This window comes from Solanum lycopersicum, chromosome 4, assembly GCF_036512215.1.
Source record: "Solanum lycopersicum chromosome 4, SLM_r2.1".
NCBI classification, from domain to species: Eukaryota; Viridiplantae; Streptophyta; class Magnoliopsida; order Solanales; family Solanaceae; genus Solanum; species Solanum lycopersicum.
In genome coordinates, this window is record NC_090803.1 from 5,517,498 (window position 1) to 5,537,060 (window position 19,563).

At 34.5% G+C, this 19,563-nt stretch overlaps 2 protein-coding genes, 1 long non-coding RNA gene and 1 other non-coding gene across 5 annotated transcripts; 2 read left to right on the forward strand and 2 right to left on the reverse strand.

The window, feature by feature from the left end:
• Positions 1-1,890: 1,890 nt before the first annotated feature.
• LOC104646776 (uncharacterized) lies at positions 1,891-3,987 on the reverse strand. The gene is made up of 5 exons (XR_011220549.1): positions 3,076-3,987; positions 2,929-2,997; positions 2,775-2,849; positions 2,321-2,683; positions 1,891-2,229 (listed from the first exon to the last, which is right to left on the reverse strand). It is a non-coding gene; the product is annotated as an uncharacterized lncRNA (long non-coding RNA).
• Positions 3,988-13,696: 9,709 nt separating this feature from the next.
• On the forward strand, positions 13,697-15,820 carry LOC101265425 (universal stress protein PHOS32). The gene is made up of 4 exons (XM_004236631.5): positions 13,697-14,109; positions 14,376-14,485; positions 15,118-15,236; positions 15,428-15,820. Exons 1-4 carry the CDS (start codon positions 13,935-13,937, stop codon positions 15,510-15,512), a joined length of 489 nt encoding a protein of 162 aa, XP_004236679.1. The 5' UTR covers positions 13,697-13,934; the 3' UTR covers positions 15,513-15,820.
• Positions 15,821-15,932: 112 nt separating this feature from the next.
• LOC101264917 (uncharacterized) lies at positions 15,933-19,181 on the reverse strand. Of its 2 annotated transcripts, none has more exons than XM_004236630.5 (7): positions 19,011-19,181; positions 17,548-17,629; positions 17,352-17,388; positions 17,200-17,273; positions 17,016-17,109; positions 16,853-16,935; positions 15,933-16,224 (listed from the first exon to the last, which is right to left on the reverse strand). In XM_004236630.5, exons 1-7 carry the CDS (start codon positions 19,073-19,075, stop codon positions 16,048-16,050), a joined length of 612 nt encoding a protein of 203 aa, XP_004236678.2. In that variant the 5' UTR covers positions 19,076-19,181; the 3' UTR covers positions 15,933-16,047. The 2 variants fall into 2 exon arrangements, with proteins under 2 accessions (XP_004236678.2, XP_010319229.1); XM_010320927.4 differs by lacking the exon at positions 19,011-19,181 and adding an exon at positions 18,061-18,216.
• Positions 18,589-18,726, forward strand: LOC112941439 (small nucleolar RNA snoR111). Its single transcript, XR_003246722.1, has one exon. It is a non-coding gene; the product is annotated as a small nucleolar RNA snoR111 (small nucleolar RNA).
• Positions 19,182-19,563: the final 382 nt, after the last annotated feature.

A 19,563-nucleotide genomic window follows, 5' to 3' on the forward strand; every position in this document is an offset into this window, starting at 1 on the left:
AATGATTGAGTTACATACTCCTTATATAGGAATAGAATCATATACTAGATACACTAGGAATCATAGAAGAGTAGTATACTAGCTACACTAGGAATCCTAATACAACACAAATATATCATTTACACCTTATCATAGTCAACTACATAAGCTTTAGTCGTACAAAGTATAGACTTGTACATAAATTAAAATTTAGTAGTCTAGTCCTAGTGTAACTCAAACTCTAACTTGCCAAACAACTTCACCGTACATGTTCCACCAAACCTATTTCTTTGACACGTTCCATCAACTTCCTTCAACAAAATTTCCTCCTTTAAATGTCATTTGTTCATTTGTTGGTTGACTAATAGGTGAACAATCTCAAGTTTCAGAAGTTAGAAACTCGTCTGCTCGAGACTTTGAGTCTTACTCCTTTCACTTCCAACGACTTCTGTAGTCTGCACAGAATTACTCAGCAGTCGACTCTCCAGTCTTAGATTCTCAATGAGCGACTGCTCACGGCTCACAAGTAAGTTTTTGTACTTTGTAGTTCTTGCTTTAAGATCAGCCACTGCCTACTTAGACATTCAACTAATGTAGATTCAAATATGGTCAATCCATAAAACTAAATCTATAATAAAAACATTAGGCCAAAGTCATATGCGGCCACTCAAACTTGTCCTGATTATTCACTTAGACACCTCAACTAGACGTACTACCTATTGAACACCTCAACTATCCAAATTTGAACCGTAAAACCATTTTTTGCCTACATGGCAAATCGTTTGTGATTCACGCAAATAGAGCGCGTGAATTTATTTTTTTCTCATTTTTTACACTGCATACATGGCAGCAATGTTAACATTACACTTCCCCAATTTCTCTTCCCCAAAATCGTCTTCCCCAATGTGTTAAAGTTGAAGTTAAATCCCCAATTCTCTTCCCCAAAATCCTCTTCCCCAATTTCTCTTCCCCAAAATCCATTTAGAACCCTAAATCTCCAATTCTCTCGTCTACTTCTAAATCTCCAAGTTTCTCTCTTCTTCTCTAAATATCCAAGTTTCTCTCTTCTTCTCTAAATCAATTCTTTTTTTATCAAATGTCGCAAATTTTAGTAAATATCGAGGTTGATATATGAAAGTGTGGTTATTATTATCGACTGAAAACTTCGAGGACTCATTTGAACCCAGGTCGTCGATTTTTTGGATGCAAATCATCAAAGGTTTGTTATTTTTCGAACAAAAACTGTTCTTGTTGTACTATTTGAAAAATTAATATTTTGGTATATTTATTATGTCTTACTACTGTTATATGTTTTGTAGGAAAATGGTGGATGTGGATATTTTAGATGGATTGATCCGTCGCTTGAAAATGTTGATGAATCATCCTCAATGAATAGACTCATAGACGGTCAAAATCCGATTGATCGACTAAAGAGAAAAGTGAAAGAGCTTGAAGAAGAAAAAGATTATTTGAAATTTCAATTGAATGAAAGTGAAGTGAAATTGATGGTATTGAACAAGAAGCTTAAGGAAGTTAAACTCCAAAAGGATTGGGAAAATGTCAAATTTAACCGAATTGTGATTGTTTTTCTTTGTCTACTAACTATTAAATGGTTCTTTAATATTTTGTAGTTGATAGTAGTTCAGGATTGTAATACTTAATTTTGCAGTAGTTAGGTAGTTAATCTAGATAGATTAGTGATGTTTTAATTGGTATATGTCCTTTATATTTTGTATCAAATTGGAAGTTTGAGTTGAATTGATCTCTATTGAATTGATCACTTGCCATGTGTTTTGAATTTTTTTCTGGAATTGAATTGAATTTAGTTTTGCAGTAGTTAGTGTAGTTGTTGTTCAAAAAGTAAGTTAATAACACAAATGCATTACTGAAAAATACATAACACATAGTAAGTAATGGAAATACATAACACAAATGCATTGAGAGGTAATAGAAAACCATTGTCTTACAATAGGCATAGTCTTGCTAACACAAATACAATGTTCAAAAATACATTAGACGAGTGTTCAAATAAACCAAAGAGTAAATTGTTTTCAAATAAACACCAACTTCCCAAATGAACTACTTCCAGTTTTTCTTTTTAGCTTTCATTTGTTGTAACTGTGAGGTGCTGACTGCATCTTTTCCCTTCCATTTTAGGCCACGGGGTTTAAAACCAATGTCTATATTAGTTGGTGAAGCACTCTTCAATGTTGTTGGCCCATGTAGAATCTTCTCACTTGATGTACCAGGCTGCAATATAAGATAGAAAGTGTAAAATAAGGTTAGATTATAAGGCTATAAAATATACACTAAAACAGGTAAACATGTTAAGTGAACATACATTTAATACTTGGGCTCCAGTTGTAGGATTAGAGTAAACACCAAAACCAGTTGCAGGCCTTCTGTTTTCTCAAGTAGCAGCAGCAAATGAGGCAGAACTGTATGGTCTCTTGTGACCTGATAAAGGTGGCAATTCACTAGAAGAACTATCCCTTTCTGTAACAAATGAGGTTCCTCTTGCATTAGCTTTTTTTCTTCCCAATCCTCTTCCAGTTCCAACTTGAACCCTATTTTGAGCAGGTCTTGGCACAGATGTTGTGTCAGCACAAATAGAAGTTGTTTGACTTGATTGTGTAGTTGCATATGTGGTTCTGGAAGTAGAATGTGATGGACCTCCTATTGTAGATGGACCTCCCATTGTAGACTATATAACATAAATAAAGATATATGAAAACTTGTACAACAAACTTAAAATGCAAATGAATTTTTAAAGGATAGCCATTATCTAATCTTACTGTTGTTTGGGTAGTTCTTGGCACAACTCTTGGCACAGCACTGGTATCAGGACAAACAGAACTTTGTGTTCTAACCTGTTGAACAAAAATAAGTACATATGAATAACTGTTTAAATGAAAATTAAGGCAAATGAATATGTAAAGCAAATCTTACTCTTGTTTGAGAATAACTTTGTTGGCTGTTTCCTTGACTTGTAGGTTGAGAAGTGCTCCCCCTCCCATACTATGTCACCACAAAATAAAACATATGATTATAAACTTTAAGCAATTTACAAATGTGAATATGACTAGTATTACTTACTCTTGTACACACAGCTTTGTTATGACCAATTTTCTTGCAAATGGAACATGTCAACTTTACTCCTTTTCTGGAAATTTTTCCCTATTTTTGGGGCTCATCCTTGCTCTTTGTTCTCTTCTTGCCAGGTCTGCCTGACATTTTTCTTGGTTTTGGAGGCTCTATTGATGGATTTGTAGTTTTAGGCCACATTCTCATATTGGGTATTGGTTGGATGAAATGATTGTAAGCCTTGAGAAATGTTTCCTTCATATACCAGTTCTCTACATGTTGATCAGGATCTTGATTCCAGTAATAATAAGCACAAATAGTATGAGGGCAAGGAATACCTCTCAACATCCACAACCTACAGTCACAATGCTTCTTCTCCAAGTCAACAACAAATGAGTATTCTCCATCACTAATCTCAAAACCATTCACCCCATTCCATTGAACATTACAGTTCTTTGAATACTCCTGGTTTCTTTCTAGTATTGCCTTTGCTATAGGTGCAATGTCTGATGTCTATGTTTCAGCAAATTTGATCATGTCTATATGTCTGTTCATCATTTTATGCCTAATATCCTCTAGCATGGTAATAATTGATTTATGTCTAGCAGCTATGATCCAGGAATTGAAAGTCTCACACATGTTATTTTCTACAACATCACACTTGAAATGAGTCTGAAAAAAAGCTCTACACCAATTTATGGGATCATAATGTAATAAGTCCTCTGTTATTTTCTTCTTACCTAGCTTAGACATTGCATGAACTTCTTCACCAAACTTGACTTCAAAAGAGGCCTTTGAGCATCTCCAAAACCGTTTCGTTCTTTCTTCTCCTTTCCAGTTAACATGCCTATTACTCCATATATGTCTAGCACACATTCTTTTCTCAGCATTTGGTAACAACTCCAACAATACAGGAATAAGTCCCTAACAAAAAGTATATACAGAATAAGTAATTGGAGTAGTAATATTAAACTAAAAAAAGAAATAAACAATACCTTTTGCATATCTGACATCACAGTCAAACCTTCACCTGTTCCCAAGTTTAGATCAACAATTAAATAACTTATGAACCAGCTCCAACTATGTTTTGTTTCTGTATCCACAACATCCCAGGCAATGGGATACATTTGATTGTTCCCATTCTTTCCAACAGCAACTAATAATTCACCCTTACAAGCTCCCTTGAGAAAACAACCATCAAATCCAATTATATTCCTACACCCCTCCAACCATCCTTGCTTAAATGCATGAAAGCATACATAAAAATACACAAAAAGGTTCTTCCCTGGTTCAGTTTCCTTATCAATTTTTACCCAACAAGAGTTTCCAAGATTGGTTTGTTTGATCACATCTGCATAGTCACACAATCTGGCAAATTCCAGATTCCAATCACCCATGTCTTCCCTCATAATTTTCTGTTTAGCCCTGTAACAAAGAGTCTTACCAACATAAAGACCCAATGTCTTTCTAACCAAATCTTGAATTTCCCAAATCCTTATGTATGGTTGAGATATAATTCTGTCCTTAAACTTTCTAGCAATAAACTTTGAATTACACAACTTATTTCTGTTTGATGGAATACACTTGTGAATAGGATGATAGTTCTTTACAATAAAATCACCTGAGTCCCTGTCAATCGAAGCATATAACAACCACTTAACTTAACATTTTTGCACTTCACCCTCACTCTATGTTTTTCATTAGGTCTTAGCTTTAACTGTCTTTTATACTCTACAGCATAATCTGCCACTACTTTCCTGAACTGATCTGCCCCTTCAAAGACCATTCCAAGCTCAAAAGTTGACACTTCACTATCTTCATCATACCTAACCTTTCTGCTTCTCCTTCTAGCAGGTATGTCTACTCCCCTAACAGCATCCACATCTAGTTGTTCATCACTATCATCACTCCAACAGTCAGAGCTATCAATGTAATCTTCATCTCCACCCAATTTTCCAGCATATTTGTCAGTTTTGTTCTTTCCAATATCCTCAAAACCTCTATTTATACCACCAGCTTCTCCAACTGGTATTTCTTCAAATTCAGTAGCCTTTTTTCTCTGTTTTTTGTTTCTTCTTTCTTCTCTAAATGCTCTCAGCTCCTCATCAATATCTGAACCATCTTCTGAAGGTATATCTAAATCTGAATCACTACTCAAGAAATCAGATGCATCTTCTCCACTTAGGTTATCATCCACTTCCTCTCCACCTAGGCTAACATGCTCACCCTCACCACCCTCACCAGTAAGGTTAACAACTTCACCCTCACCACCCTCACCACTAAGGTTACAAGCCTCACCTTCTTCACCTAAGTTAACAACCTCACCATCTTCACCATTAGTTAGATATCCTATAGTTACCTCAGTGTCAAGTAAGGATTTATCTAATACATGACAGACATATACTTCAAAAGTGTCCTCATGTTTTAAGTCTTTAATAAGGTGTAGTAAATATTGGTCAGTTGTAATTAGGATCCATTTTTTATTCGATAATTCTTTCACATAAAAGCCTCCAACAGTTTCATACCCTAGTTCTTTAGTATAATACAATAGTTCCAAAATGAAAAAGCGGTCCTTGATGATATACCTTAGTGCAGACACACAGTTTTCAACATAAGTAGGGACAACCTATAACTCAGATAAGATTCCACCATGGTAAATCTTCGTAAATATGATTTCCTCCATGTTCAATTGTTAGCAGCCCCTACAAAATATCAAGAAAACCCTAGATTTAACGGAATATACTCATACAAAAAATAAAAAACAAAGCTTTAAATCATAATTTTGGGTAATAGTAAAGAATGGACAGAATATTCGCAAAACCCTACATTTTTACAAAACCACAACTTTATGAAATTCATATAAGAAAGCATGTAAAGAAACAAAAATCAAACTTACAGGAGGATAGATCTTAACACGAAGAAGAGGAATGAAACAACAACCGAACAAGGAATTGGAATGAATCGCGAGATGGAGAGCTTAAAATCAAAAGAAAGTGTGAAGTTAGAGAGAGAGAGAGAGAGAGAGAGAGAGAGAACTGTTCTGTGAAAGTTAACGATTTGGGAATTTTCCCAAATTTAGGCATTAACAAATACACGTGGGACTTTTTAAATGGTCATTCAATACACGTCAGATACACGTGGGGCGGTTAACTACACACGCCACATAATTAATGAAAAGTGATTAAAAAATGGTTTTACGGTTCAAATCTGGGGTGGTTAAGGTGTTCAATAGGTAGTACGTCTAGTTGAGGTGTCTAAGTGAATAATCAGGACAAGTTTGAGTGGCCCCATATGACTTTGGCCAAAACATTATAAATCTATTCAACCAAAATAGGACTCGGGGAAAAATAAAATCGTGGGAAGAGCATATGAAGAGGAAAATTGAAGAAATCGAATCTAAGAAAAAAATAGAGGAAGAAAGAAAAACAAATAATTACCTCAAAGATGAAAATGATGAACTTGGAAAACCTTGAAAATGAAAATGGTAGAGGCAAAATACCTCTACCTTCATCTTCAATAAATGAATGAGAGGAAGGAGGAATTGATGATGATTGAGGAAGCACCTACGAATGTCACACACATAAAAGAGTTTCCCAGATAATCATACAATTTAATATATTTTTATTTTCGAATATATAATGTATGTTATGGCCCTTAATTTGTCAATATAAACAAAGGGACATGAGGATTTTGCACTTCTATTTTGTAGTGATCCTGTCTCCAGAAGCTTACTCTTATATGAAGACGACAATTATTTATTAGTATCTATCTAAATAAGATGTAGAATTAGGATGTGATTGGTAAGGACAAACTTTTTATTTTCTTTGTTCATTCTTAACAATTAACTTCATTTTAGGGTGATTTTTTTTTATCGACATATGCTTTTATTGTATTCGTAATTTTTTAAGGATGAGGATCATTTATGTTAGTATTTATATTGAGAATTTAAGTATTATATATGTTAATACTGTTAGGGTATTATTTATTCTGATTTTTTAAAAAATCATATATAGTTTTTTTTTTTAGAAAAATGTTTAAATATTTTGACTAGTTTTTTTCTTGTAGGAAAATTTTGTTCCTTTTAATTTAATTAGGATTTACAACGTAGTGTCAAGGGCACAAGCTTGATACGTTATCACTTGTGTGAACCTTCCATGTATTTCGAGTGAATTGGTTGAGGTTATTATCTCTATATTTTGTACCCTCATATTTGTATGGTGAATTTTTCATCTCCTTTGTAGACGTAGGTTAATTAAATGAACCACGTTGAATCTTTGTGTCTTTTGGTATATTTCTCGTTTGACTTCTTACTCATGGTCTTTCACGGTTCGCATTACTAGCTTCCACACCACACCTGTTTATTTTGATCCGAACAATTAATTCGACCTTTATAGGAATTACTCATAATAATAATGAACTTGCAAAATGAATCTATTTTTCATTAAAAAAAGAAAAAGTTATTGTTGACCCTACTTCACCTTAATTTTTATTTAAACAAATAAAAATTTTAAGTTTGATTGATCAAAAATTTTAAAAATCATTTTCTTATTGGAAAAACAATTTCTTTAATGATAAACATATGACTTTTCTATTAGAAAAAACAGAAAGAAATACAAAAAATTATTCACACCAAGTGTTTACATCAAAATTTATTATTATGTGATTTGATAAAGTAAAATACAAGTTAATTAATTAAAATTAAATAAAACAATCTATAAATTTAACACATAGCATACATATATTGAATGAATGTAAACACCCAATGCGAATATTTCACCTTTGTTTCAATTATAAATAAATATTTTTTTAAAAAATATTACACATTTGTTTGTTTTCAAATATTTGTTTAAATTATATAATTTTTTTTAAAAAAAATTCCCTTTAGTGTGTCAAACACACCCTTAGTATTGTTCTTAACTTCTTATCCACATGGATGTTGAATCATATTATCGAGCCTTGCATTGGAATAAATATAATTTTTTGTTTTTAAGTAAAAAATTTGAGTTATATGATTTTTTTATATAAAAAATCCGAATAATAATTGCCATCTTCTAAATGAAAATAAATTAAAAAATTATGAGGTTATTGAAGGAATATTGATTGTATTGAAGTGTTAACCTAATAAGGGAGATATATATAGGAGATATAGGAAAGAGTTTAATCCTAACAGGACTAGGATTAAGGAGTACTAATCCTAATAGGACTAGGATTAGTACACAGTAAATACTAATATTATTTAATACTATTTATTTAATACTATCTGTTATTATCCCCCCTCAAGCTGAGTTGAGCGGAAGCGGACGGAAGCTTGGAACTGAGGTAATCGTGCTGTCGGCTCGGGAGAGGCTTGGTGAGAATATCAGCAGGTTGTTCTTCAGTAGGTACATACTAAACAGTCATGGTGCCGGCCTGAACTTCATCGCGAACAAAGAGACAATCGGTATCAACATGCTTCATTCTGGTGTATAGGACGAAATTCTTGGCCACACAGATGGTTGATTTGTTGTCGCAATAGAGAGCAGGAACAGTGTGAGTGGTGCGGAGTTCGCGAAGAATATATGTGACCCACATGGTCTCAGCAGCAAGAAGAGCAAGGGCGCGGTATTCAGCTTCAGTCGAGGACCGAGAGACCTTGGGTTGTTTTTTTGTACACCAGGAGATCAGGTTCGGCCCCAAAAAAATGAGAAACCCCGATGTAGATTTTCTGTCATTTTTATCATTCGCGCAATCTGAATCTGAGAAACCCCGAAGCTCCAAGTCCCCGGGTCGAATGAGTAAACCACGACCAAGAGTGCCAAAAATGTACCTGAGAATGCGTTTTAGACAATGGTAATCATGTTCACTTGGTTGATGCATGCGCTGAGCAACTCGGTTGACAGCAAACTGGATGTCAGGACGGGTAATGGCCAGATACTGTAGAGCCCCAATGAGGCTGCGGAAGTGGGTGATATCGGCAAAGGGGGTGTCGGCTCCATTCGTAGACGAAGAGACTGCCATCGGTGTTGGTTGACTGGTGCATTTTTCCAGTCCAGCTTTCTGCAACAGATCTCGAGCATATTTTGACTTATGAAGAAACAAGCCGCTGCCTGTCCGAGAAACCTCCATTCCCAGAAAATAATGTAACGGGCCAAGGTCCTTCATTTTGAAGGTAGTATGCATAGATCGAGTGACATCCTGAATGAGAGCTGCAGTAGAGCCTGTAATAATGATATCATCTACATAGACAAGAAGAATGACTGTACCGTGTGCTGAATGTCGAGTAAACAGACTCGTGTCGTGTACGCAACACGTGAAGCCGAGTCCCTGGAGGAACGTTTTCAGACGTGTGTACCAAGTACGGGGGGCTTGCTTGAGCCCATACAGAGACTTCTGGAGTTTGCAAACATGTTGAGGGAAGCGGGGATCAACATAGCCCGGTGGTTGCGTCATGTAGATAGTTTCATCAAGCATGCCATGAAGAAAAGCATTGGAAACATCCAACTGATTGATGAGCCAATTGTTGCACACGGCGAGTGACAATACCAGGCGAATGGTTTCCTGCCGAATAACAGGACTGAATGTCTCGGAGTAATCAAGCTCATACTCCTGATTGTAGCCTTTAGCAACCAAACGAGCCTTGTACCTGGAAATACTGCCATCTGCATTGTGTTTAATTTTGTACACCCATTTACAGCCCATTGGGTGCCGCCCATGGGGCTTAGGTACAAGAACCCAAGTTTTCTGATCAGTCAAATCCTTAAACTCGTCATCCATAGCATGACGCTAATAAGCATTTTTTGAGGCAACAGAGTAGGTTGTTGGTTCACTATCGGGATGGGGTGTATTTGGTAGTATGGTAGCCTGAAAGGTTTTGGGTTTAAAGATACCGACTTTGCCACGGGTTAACATGGGATGAGTATTGGGGGTGGCACGGGCGGTGGTGATTCGGGGGTGGCCTGGAAGGACCCAAAACGGATCGAGCTGGAGATGTTATGGGTATGGGGTGGTTCGGGTTGGTTGTGAGTGTGGGTGGTGGTTGCGGGTGTATTGTAGGTGACGGTCGAAGTGGTGATGAGGGGTGGTTGGGTAGTGGGTGGAGGTGTGGGGGAAGGTGGTGAGGGACACTGTGAGTATGTTGGAAAAAGGGGAAGGACGCCAATGAATGATGTATTTGTGGAGGAGGAAATAGACTCGTAGGGAAACTCATTTTCGACAAATTTGACATGACGAGATATGTAGACTTTATGAGTTTGTGGGTCAAGACAGCGATAACCCTTGGATGTAGGATGATAGCCCAAAAAAATACAAGGACGGGATCGGGGTTGTAATTTGTGAGTAATATGAGGGCGTAGCCAAGGGTAGGCAAGACACCCAAAGACGCGAAGGTTGGTATAATTAGGAAGTTCTTGGTAAAGGAGTTGATAGGGTGATTTGTTGGAGAGAGTGTGACTGGGCATTCTGTTAATGAGGTAGTTTGCGGTGGCTAGAGCTTCTACCCAAAAGGAGACAGGGAGATGAGATTGATGTAGAAGAGTAACCACCGTTTCAATGAGATGGCGATGCTTACGCTAAGCCACCCCATTCTGTTCGGGAGTGTATGGACAGGAGGTTTGATGTATAATTCCGAGGGATTGCAGAAACTGGCCAAAGATGTTATTTACATATTCCTTTCCATTATCACTTCGAAAAAGTTTAACATGAGAATTGAATTGTGTTTTGACCATTTGTTCAAAAGTGACAAAGGTGGTGTATGCCTGTGATTTGTGTTTTAGTGGGTACAACCAAGTGTATTTTGTAAAATCATCCACAAAACAAATATAATAGCGAAAACCAGTAAATGAAGGAACAACAGTAGGACCCCATAGGTCAGAATGAATAAGTTGAAAAGGTGCAGTTGTACGCTTCTCAGATAAAGTAAAAGGTAATTTATGAGATTTAGCAATTGAACAGGAGTCACAATTGTTTACATGAATGGAAGAAAAACCTAATTGAGACATTAAAGAATTTATTATTTGAGTAGACGGGTGACCCAGATGACTGTGCCACAACAGACTGTGGCCATCAGCCGAAAGAGCCACCGGAGCCACAGGAACGCTTTCTGAAGCTGGGTGGAGACGAACTTGTGCCAGGAAGAACGTATTGACCATGCTCACAGTGGCCTTGAAAAATCACCCTCTTGGTGGTATTGTCTAGGATCTGAAAATCATTAGAGGTGAACAAGAGTGAGCAATTATTGTCTTTTGTGAATTGGTGAACTGAAAGGAGATTGGTTTTAATAGAAGGGACGTGGGTAAGGTTACCTAGGTGAAAGATAGCGGTAGGTGTTTTAATGGTACCCGTGCCAGTGTGAGAAATATTAAGGGACTCACCGTTGCCAACAGTAATACCATTGGAGCCATGATATGGATTTGGAGTGTTAAGCTTGGATAGATCAGAAGTAACGTGCATGTTGGCCCCAGTATCCAACAGTCATTCAGAGGAAGGGCCGGCTTGAGATGCATAATTGGCACGGTTATCACTATTGCGGCTCTCCTCATACCGAAACCAACAACGAACAGCGATGTGTCCTGTTTCTGACAGATTTGACAAGTTGGACGATCTCACTCGTAAGTGCCCTGTCCGCCGCTGGAAGATGACTGCCCGCCGCTGCCGAAGGAGTGCAGGCTGTTGTTGCTGCCGTTCGTATGGCAAATGACTGCCCTGCCGATCGCCGCGCCTGCGGCCTCCGCTGTTTCTGCCGTAGCCGCCGCGACTGCCCTGCCGGCCGCCACCACACCCCCCGCGATAGTTCTGGCTTGCTGTGAGGGCGGTGGCCGGCTCCATAACAGTGGCTTCTCGGAGAAGAAGTTTTCTCTCCAGATCCACGTTGATTTCTTCACTTTTTAGCCACGAGGAGAGAGTAGCCAGGTAAACGGGCGTTGGACTGATGCGAACCGCCTGTTTAATGAAGGAGTAAGCTGATGGGAGCCCCCGAACGACGCACAAGACGAGATCTTTTTCGGGAATGATTTCGTTCATGGTGTCGAGGGCTGTGATGATGGTGGAGACCTCGTCTAAATACTCCGCCATAGTTTTCGTGCCTTTGGTAATTGTGGCGGCCGGCAGCGGTTCTGTGCTTCCATCAACGTATTTGAGAAGGTAATTGGTCTCAAGGGCTGTAAGAACGGTGATTTTCCATGTAGGATAATTTATGTCTGATAATTTTTTAGGAATCAGGGCATGAAGATGCATGAGAAGGAGTTTAACGCCAGAAGGAAGTAAATCGAGAGGATCCACCTCGGTTGTCATGGCTGCCGCCGCCCAAGAGAAGAGAGGGAACGATCGGTGTCCTAAAGAGAAAAAAAACCCAGAGAAAAGAAGATCTAGGTTTTCTGGCTCTTGATACCATGAAGGAATATTGATTGTATTGAAGTGTTAACCTAATAAGGGAGATATATATAGGAGATATAGGAAGGAGTACTAATCCTAACAGGACTAGGTATAAGGAGTACTAATTCTAATAGGACTAGGATTAGTACACAGTAAATACTAATATTATTTAATACTATTTATTTAATACTATCTGTTATTAGTTATGATTCAAAATCAAATAAGTATGTTAGAAGTTTCGATGAGAATCCACTAACTTGCTTTTCTTGGTTAAACATAAATATATACATATGTTATATTCTTACAAGAAAATTAAAATAATTTACTCATTATATTTATTTTAGAACATAAAAAGTAGAAAATAATTCTCTAATTATTTTTTGATATCACACAACTAATTTAGAAATTGTGTGAGTTTATATTAATTATACAAAAAAGGAAATTAAAAACTTTAAAGAGGATGAAAATGACATTATTTAAGATTGGGGCAACTTCTTTTTTTCTTTTTAGCAATATTCCCTTGTCATCTCATTAAAGACATAATAAAAGCACGGTGTATATTCCTTACCTTTTTTTTTTCTTTTCAAATCATTATGTTTCTTGCCTTACAAATAATAAAATAATTATCTAATAATTATGGTAAAATGAATATAATTGATTATATTTTATTAGAAATTTGAATTCGAGAGTTTTATGTATTAATGAATAAACTTTTAATACAAAGAATAACATGTTTTCTTAGCTTTTTAACTAGTTTTAAATTAAAATATGGAGTAAAATTTTGGAGCGAAAAATCAAGAAAAATAAAAACAAAATGTTACATTTCTTATGGTCTTTATACTACATACTACCTCTAGTACATATATTGAGTATTACTTATACAAATTAGATGTTTCATTTATCTTTCTTAAATATTTCATTTTAGTTATTCTTTTTGTGACACATTTCAAATTTTAAAATTCAAATACTTTTATTTTTTTATAAATTTTTTTATATATTTTTTAAATATTTTAAATTATTATTTACTGTGACTTTTAATATTTTTATGTAATTTATAAATATGAAAATTTTATTTTAAAAAAAATCTAAAAATTCCATGGTCAAACTTTATTAAACTTAAATTACTTAATTTTCAATATATAAACTTTCTTTTAAAAATTAAAAATTTTACAAAACAAATTTTTAATTAAATTTAAATTATTTAACTTTCAAATAATTAAAATACAAACACTTAAATAATCAGCAGTAACGCCCCATAATTGTAAATTCAAATTTCGAATCAATTAACAAAGACAAAATTATATCTTTTCCCTTTTTTTAAGTAATAATTTATTAAGAAACATAAAGGTCTTCCACCTTCTAGGTCCTTCAAGAACTTCTTCTCATTTGGATTATTAGAAATCCAAACCCCAAAACTAATATAAATACAGAAACACCACAAAACTAACATATATACACATAGAGAGAGAAAATAAATCAAAGAGAAAAAATTAAGATTTTTTTTTCAAAAAAAAAAAAAACATATGGGGAAAGCACGTATAATAGGAATTGGAATGGATTATTCAGCAACAAGCAAAATAGCTCTAAAATGGGCAATTGATAATTTAATTGAAGAAGGTGACACAATTATTATTATTCATGTTGTTTCTTCTAAAGTTGAACCAACTAGTAAACAACTCTTTGAAGATACTGGATCACGTAAGTCTTTCTTTTTTGTTTTGTTTATTTCATTCTAATCAATTATTTTTCAAGTCGAAGATCTATCGAAAACAGTTTTTTAAAGTGTATACACATCAGCCTTTTAAGATTTCACCTATGTTGTTGTTTGTTGTAGTTAGATTAATTTTTGTCAATCTCTCTATTTTCATGAGGTTGTGTAGATTTTTTTCGGATTTTATTTATGAGTTATTCATTTTAATTAATTAGACATATATATTGATGATTTTTTTTATTGTTTGATGCAGCTTTGATACCTTTGGATGAATTTAAACAGATTAATGTGTCTAAGTACTATGGATTAAATCCTGACAAAGAGGTTATTGATATGCTTGAGCCTGTTGCCAAACTCAAAAAGGTAAATAATTATAATTTACTCTTCTTATTTCTTTGTTCTTTCTCTTTGCTTTTATGGACAGTTCGATGCATAAAATAATTTATTGTGTTTACACCTAAAATTAAGGGCATAATACATAAATATTCTTTTTAACTCTACTTTAAATTACATTTATGTCTTTCAATTTTAGATGTGCACAAATAGACACATAAATTTGAATTAATAGACACACATATTCTACGTGTCTTTTTTTTTGTCCTACATAGTAGTATTCTATGTTTATTTTGTCATGTAAGACTCATGTGTTTATTTATTTAAAAATTAAATAGTTAAAGTTTCTGTTTTTACGTTACGAAAGTTAAAAGTCAAAGTTAAAATTTAAAATCAAATTTAGTGTTTAATATAGGTATTATATCAAATTAAGGAGCGTGAGGCAGACGATCTATTGTTACCATATTAGTAGTAGTTTCTCTTGCTCTTTGCTTCTTCTACTTCTTTCATGATGATTTAATCAACGACACGTGTCCTTTTGAACTTCTATTTTATTTTATTTTTTATTTATTTTATGAATCAATTACCTGATTTAAATTTTTTTTCTGTTGTATACTAAGAATAAGTATTGTTTAATTAATAATTTGCGGGATAATAAACAGGTGACAGTGGTGTCAAAGGTGTATTGGGGAGATGCAAGAGAGAAACTGTGTGATGCTGCTGAAAGTCTCAAACTTGATTCACTTGTAATTGGAGGCAGAGGCTTAGGAGTTCTTAAAAGGTAAACACGAAAGTATAAATTTAGATCGATCAAAATGAATTGAGTTAATAAATGGATGAGTATAATAAACTCAAATTGGGCGAATAAATATTAAATGAGCTAAAATGAGTTTAGTGAAATGTTACTTATTTAAGTTTTAATTTTTTAAAAACAATATGTGGGGTTAATTTGTGACTGTTTAATATTTGCAGGGTGTTACTTGGAAGTGTCAGTAACTATGTGGTGCAAAATGCAACATGTCCTGTTACTGTTGTGAAAACCAGTCCTCAAAAGTGAAAAAAAAAAAGACTATAAAGTTTACGTTATTTTCTTAATAAAAAAAAGAAGAAAAGCTATTTTGTGTTTTTACTTTCTTTCGTTTTTGTATAATGTCTTGTTTTGGATTTTATTTATTTGATTTCTTAGGGTATGAGTTGGCTTTTGTTTGGGAGTGTTGGATGTGAGATGATTGTGGGACTTTGTTATATTTCAATTATATATTATATACATATTTTTGTTGGTTTCTTGTTTGTCATTTTTGAGACACTTGTCTTTGTCAAAATGTAAATGTTTCATTTGTGAGATTGGGAAGAAAACATTGTGAAGTTTCTTGTGATAAATATTACAATAGTTAAAATACCATACCAGTACAATTTTACGAGTGAGGTTTAACTACAATGACGTTTATCGATTTAAGAAAGAGCCTATCAAAACAGGTTTAACAAAATATTTATATTTCAATCCCCTAAACCTGACCAATAATTTTCCAATTCCATGCTTTTAAAGATGTTAGTAGCATTGATTTTCAACAGTAATTTTATTTTCATCCATTTCAATAAGCTTGGGGAACATGTTTATCTAAGAAAGCCTGGGCCAAGTTACTGAAGCTTGTACTAACTTCACTTGCAGCTGCATAACTCTTTATTGCATCAATTACCTCTGGTTTTAAGATCTTTTCCTTGTTTGATGCATTGCAAAGATAATACAAAGCTCCTAGAGCATAATTTACCTGCAAAATCGAACTCCGTATCATTATAAGTCGGCTTTGAGGAGAGTGGAGCGTACACAATCTTACCCCTACTATAAAGGAAAAGAAACATGTAATAATAGAATTGAACTCTAAGAAAATAGGAGACTAGAACATGTAATAATAAAAGTGAACCCTAAGAAAGTAGGAGACTAAAGTAATATGAGAGAACCTAAACACCTGTCGACTTTCTACTAACATTCTATCCTAATTCTCAATCTCGATATCTACTTATTTAGAGTCATGTTCCTGAGAAGTTGCAGATGTGTCTCTTCAATATTGAAGTTGAGTTTGAGAAGTAAAAACAACCCGCACCGAAAAGAACAGTCCAAGACTAGACCACAAATACTAAAAAGATACAAGTCTTCACCATTTTACTCCTCGTGCTGCCTAAAGTTGCAGAAAGTCACAAGACCAACTATTAACAATAAGCACATTGTATAAGCCCTACTCAAATTTATGAACAAGATTGACAGATGATGGTATTCTACGAGTTCAATTTACAGCAGCAAGATTGAAGTGTTCCCGCGCTATGCTCATATAAGTACCATGCGATGATCAAAGCACTTATAAACTAGAAACACCACAAAATGTTTGTTAACGTGCTTACAGTGCTCCTAACAGGACTTGACAAACACTGGACGATGAGGGGGATACCGTCATTTTGAGTGACAAGAGCAGCATTTGCTGGATCTGCAAGTCATAAATGCATCAACTGACATGGAGAAGAGGTAATTCTTGGAGCAGTTTATTACAAAAAGCTTATATCTTACCAGCACACGCATTGCAGATTCCTCCAATCCCAAATTCCACAAGCTTCTCATTAGGCTCAGTTAAACAGTCGAGGAAAAGCTCTATTACATTAAGCTGTTTAACATCACAAGATATGTTTAGGCAAGAAACCAGGAAAATTCGATGATTACAATACTCGAAGCACTCATTAAGAAGTTTCTTAACTTGACGCAAGAACGTAAAGTTGTAAGGATCATATGCAAAGTTGGCCAAATTAGCAACAATCTTCTCTTTTGTCTCTGAAACAACAATAATATATTGGAGTCACATATATTGCTTGGACATTACAAAATAGTTGCAGAGAACTCTAAGCATACCTTCAGAAGATGCATTCTGAAACTGAGTCACCAATTGCTGAACAAGAATGTAAGTATAGATAAGTGAAATACGCAAACAAGTTTCTTGCTTATCCAAAATTTCATGTACAAGTAATGTTTGCTTAACTTCAGCAGATAAAGTTTTGTTATTCCAATCTGCTTTCTATGAACTATATCTCAAGTAAGGAGGACTAACCTGAAGGTATTCCACCCTCGGAGTTCCATATTTTCCAGTGCGTTCTTCTTGCCTTTGGCTATTCGTGAACATGTGAATGCAACTATGGTAGAGAAAGAGATCAGAATGCATTAACTAAAGGCAAACACGGAGCAACAATATCAACCAGAAGTAACTACTTCAATCCCTGTTTTCATTCTGTTCTATTTTCAATAGTTTTATAGCAAGTTTAAAAGCTTTTCTTATCCAAAAACTAAAGGCAAAGTCAGCAAGTTCAATCTCAATCAAAAGTTCAAACAATTAAAATTAAAAACACAAAAGTTCCACATTCATGGTAATTTAAGATAGGTGAACTTGTTATAAGCCTTGAACAAAAGCTAACTTTTTGCGGTGTGAGTTAGACCTAACAGTTAATGTCACATGATATTATAACAAGACCCGTCTCACCCGTCCCAAAATTAAAATCAAAAACATTGAGACCATTTTTCTTTTCAAAAAACATATTTTTGATAGAAAAAAATCACTAAAGCGCACCAGGAGGAACTCAATGTAGGATGATACTACTTTTGAGTTCAACTGAATCTGAAAATTCGAGAGGGCACAATGATGGAAAACTCCGACGGAGAAGAGATGGCGTTTCTTCCACTTTTCCGGCAGAGATTGGGCTACGGGGGGTCAATTGGGCCAGTTGAGGAGTTATTTGCTCTTATTTCCTGTTTTAGTTTTAGGCTGATTTTAAATTGGGCTAAACTTATAAACTCTCACTTATCCAAAGCCCATAAATCCCTAACTGGGCCAAAACCAGGCCCATTTCTGAAGTTTTTTCTAGGGTTTGGCTATCTATATAAATGGCCTTAATAGCTGCAGTGATAGTCATTCTTCTCTAGAGTAAATGGCGGTTCTCAGGTTTCTAATGGTAGCTTCTGTTCTCTAATCACATACAGAAGCTAATTTTAACCTATTCTTTTGTGTTTTTTTTTCTCAAAATAATTATATGAAATTAGTTTTTCTATTTTTGCTAAATAGGAATAAGATCTTTGTATATATGTTTGATACCTCCTTCTGATCGAATGATGAACAATTTTTCTGGTGTGTTTCGTCATTTTTATATGAATTTATAGGAGGCAAAGTGATATCGGCGAGATATCGTTTCGATCGTCATTTTTTCCGGTTGACGATTCGATTGTTGCTCGTCTACATTTTCTTTTAATCTATTCTTCATCCTCCTTTTGTACTGTTATTTCTAAAAATAGTAATAATTTTAACTACTTTGATTTAGATTAGGTTAAAATCTTAATTGAAAAGAATTTATTCACTTTGAACCATGAATAGACATAGTGAAAACTCATACAGCCCATCGATAACCATGAAAGTTAATAATTTTGAATTGAACGAGTCAATCCTTTGGAGGTATATTATATCATCTAATGCATGATTACTCTTCTCGTTAACTTAAATTAAAGAAAGAATAATTTAAAAATTACCTCATCAGTTTGCTTATCCCACCTGACTTAGCTGGAAAAATGGATGTCCATATAATAATGAACATGACGTATTTACTTGACAAAAAGTATTCATATCACAATTTATTCGTAAAGTTAATCTCTTATTTTGAAAAAAGTGCAATTAGGCTTTTTGGATTGGATGAGTGTATTTACGAGGCCAACTAAAATTAAAAATATTTATATCTCATAATCAAAAGTTAAAATGTATAATTATACATTTTGTTTAATCAAATATATAAATACTTAAAAATAACACAAAACAGTCAAGTGAGGCAAAATATAAGTATTCGTCTACTAATTTCATCAAAAATAAAATATGTGGAGATTAAAGAACAATCAACTAAACATCATTTTTCACCGTTGATAAGCAAACGATATGTTTCAAATAATTTGGGGTTCTTTCGCCCTTCTTCTTCATCCTTTTTCGTTTTTTAATTTAAAATTTGATGTACTAAAAATATTAATTATACCAAGCAAATTATATATCAAAAGACTCGAAATGATTTCATTAAGGTGCCACGGAATAGAAATT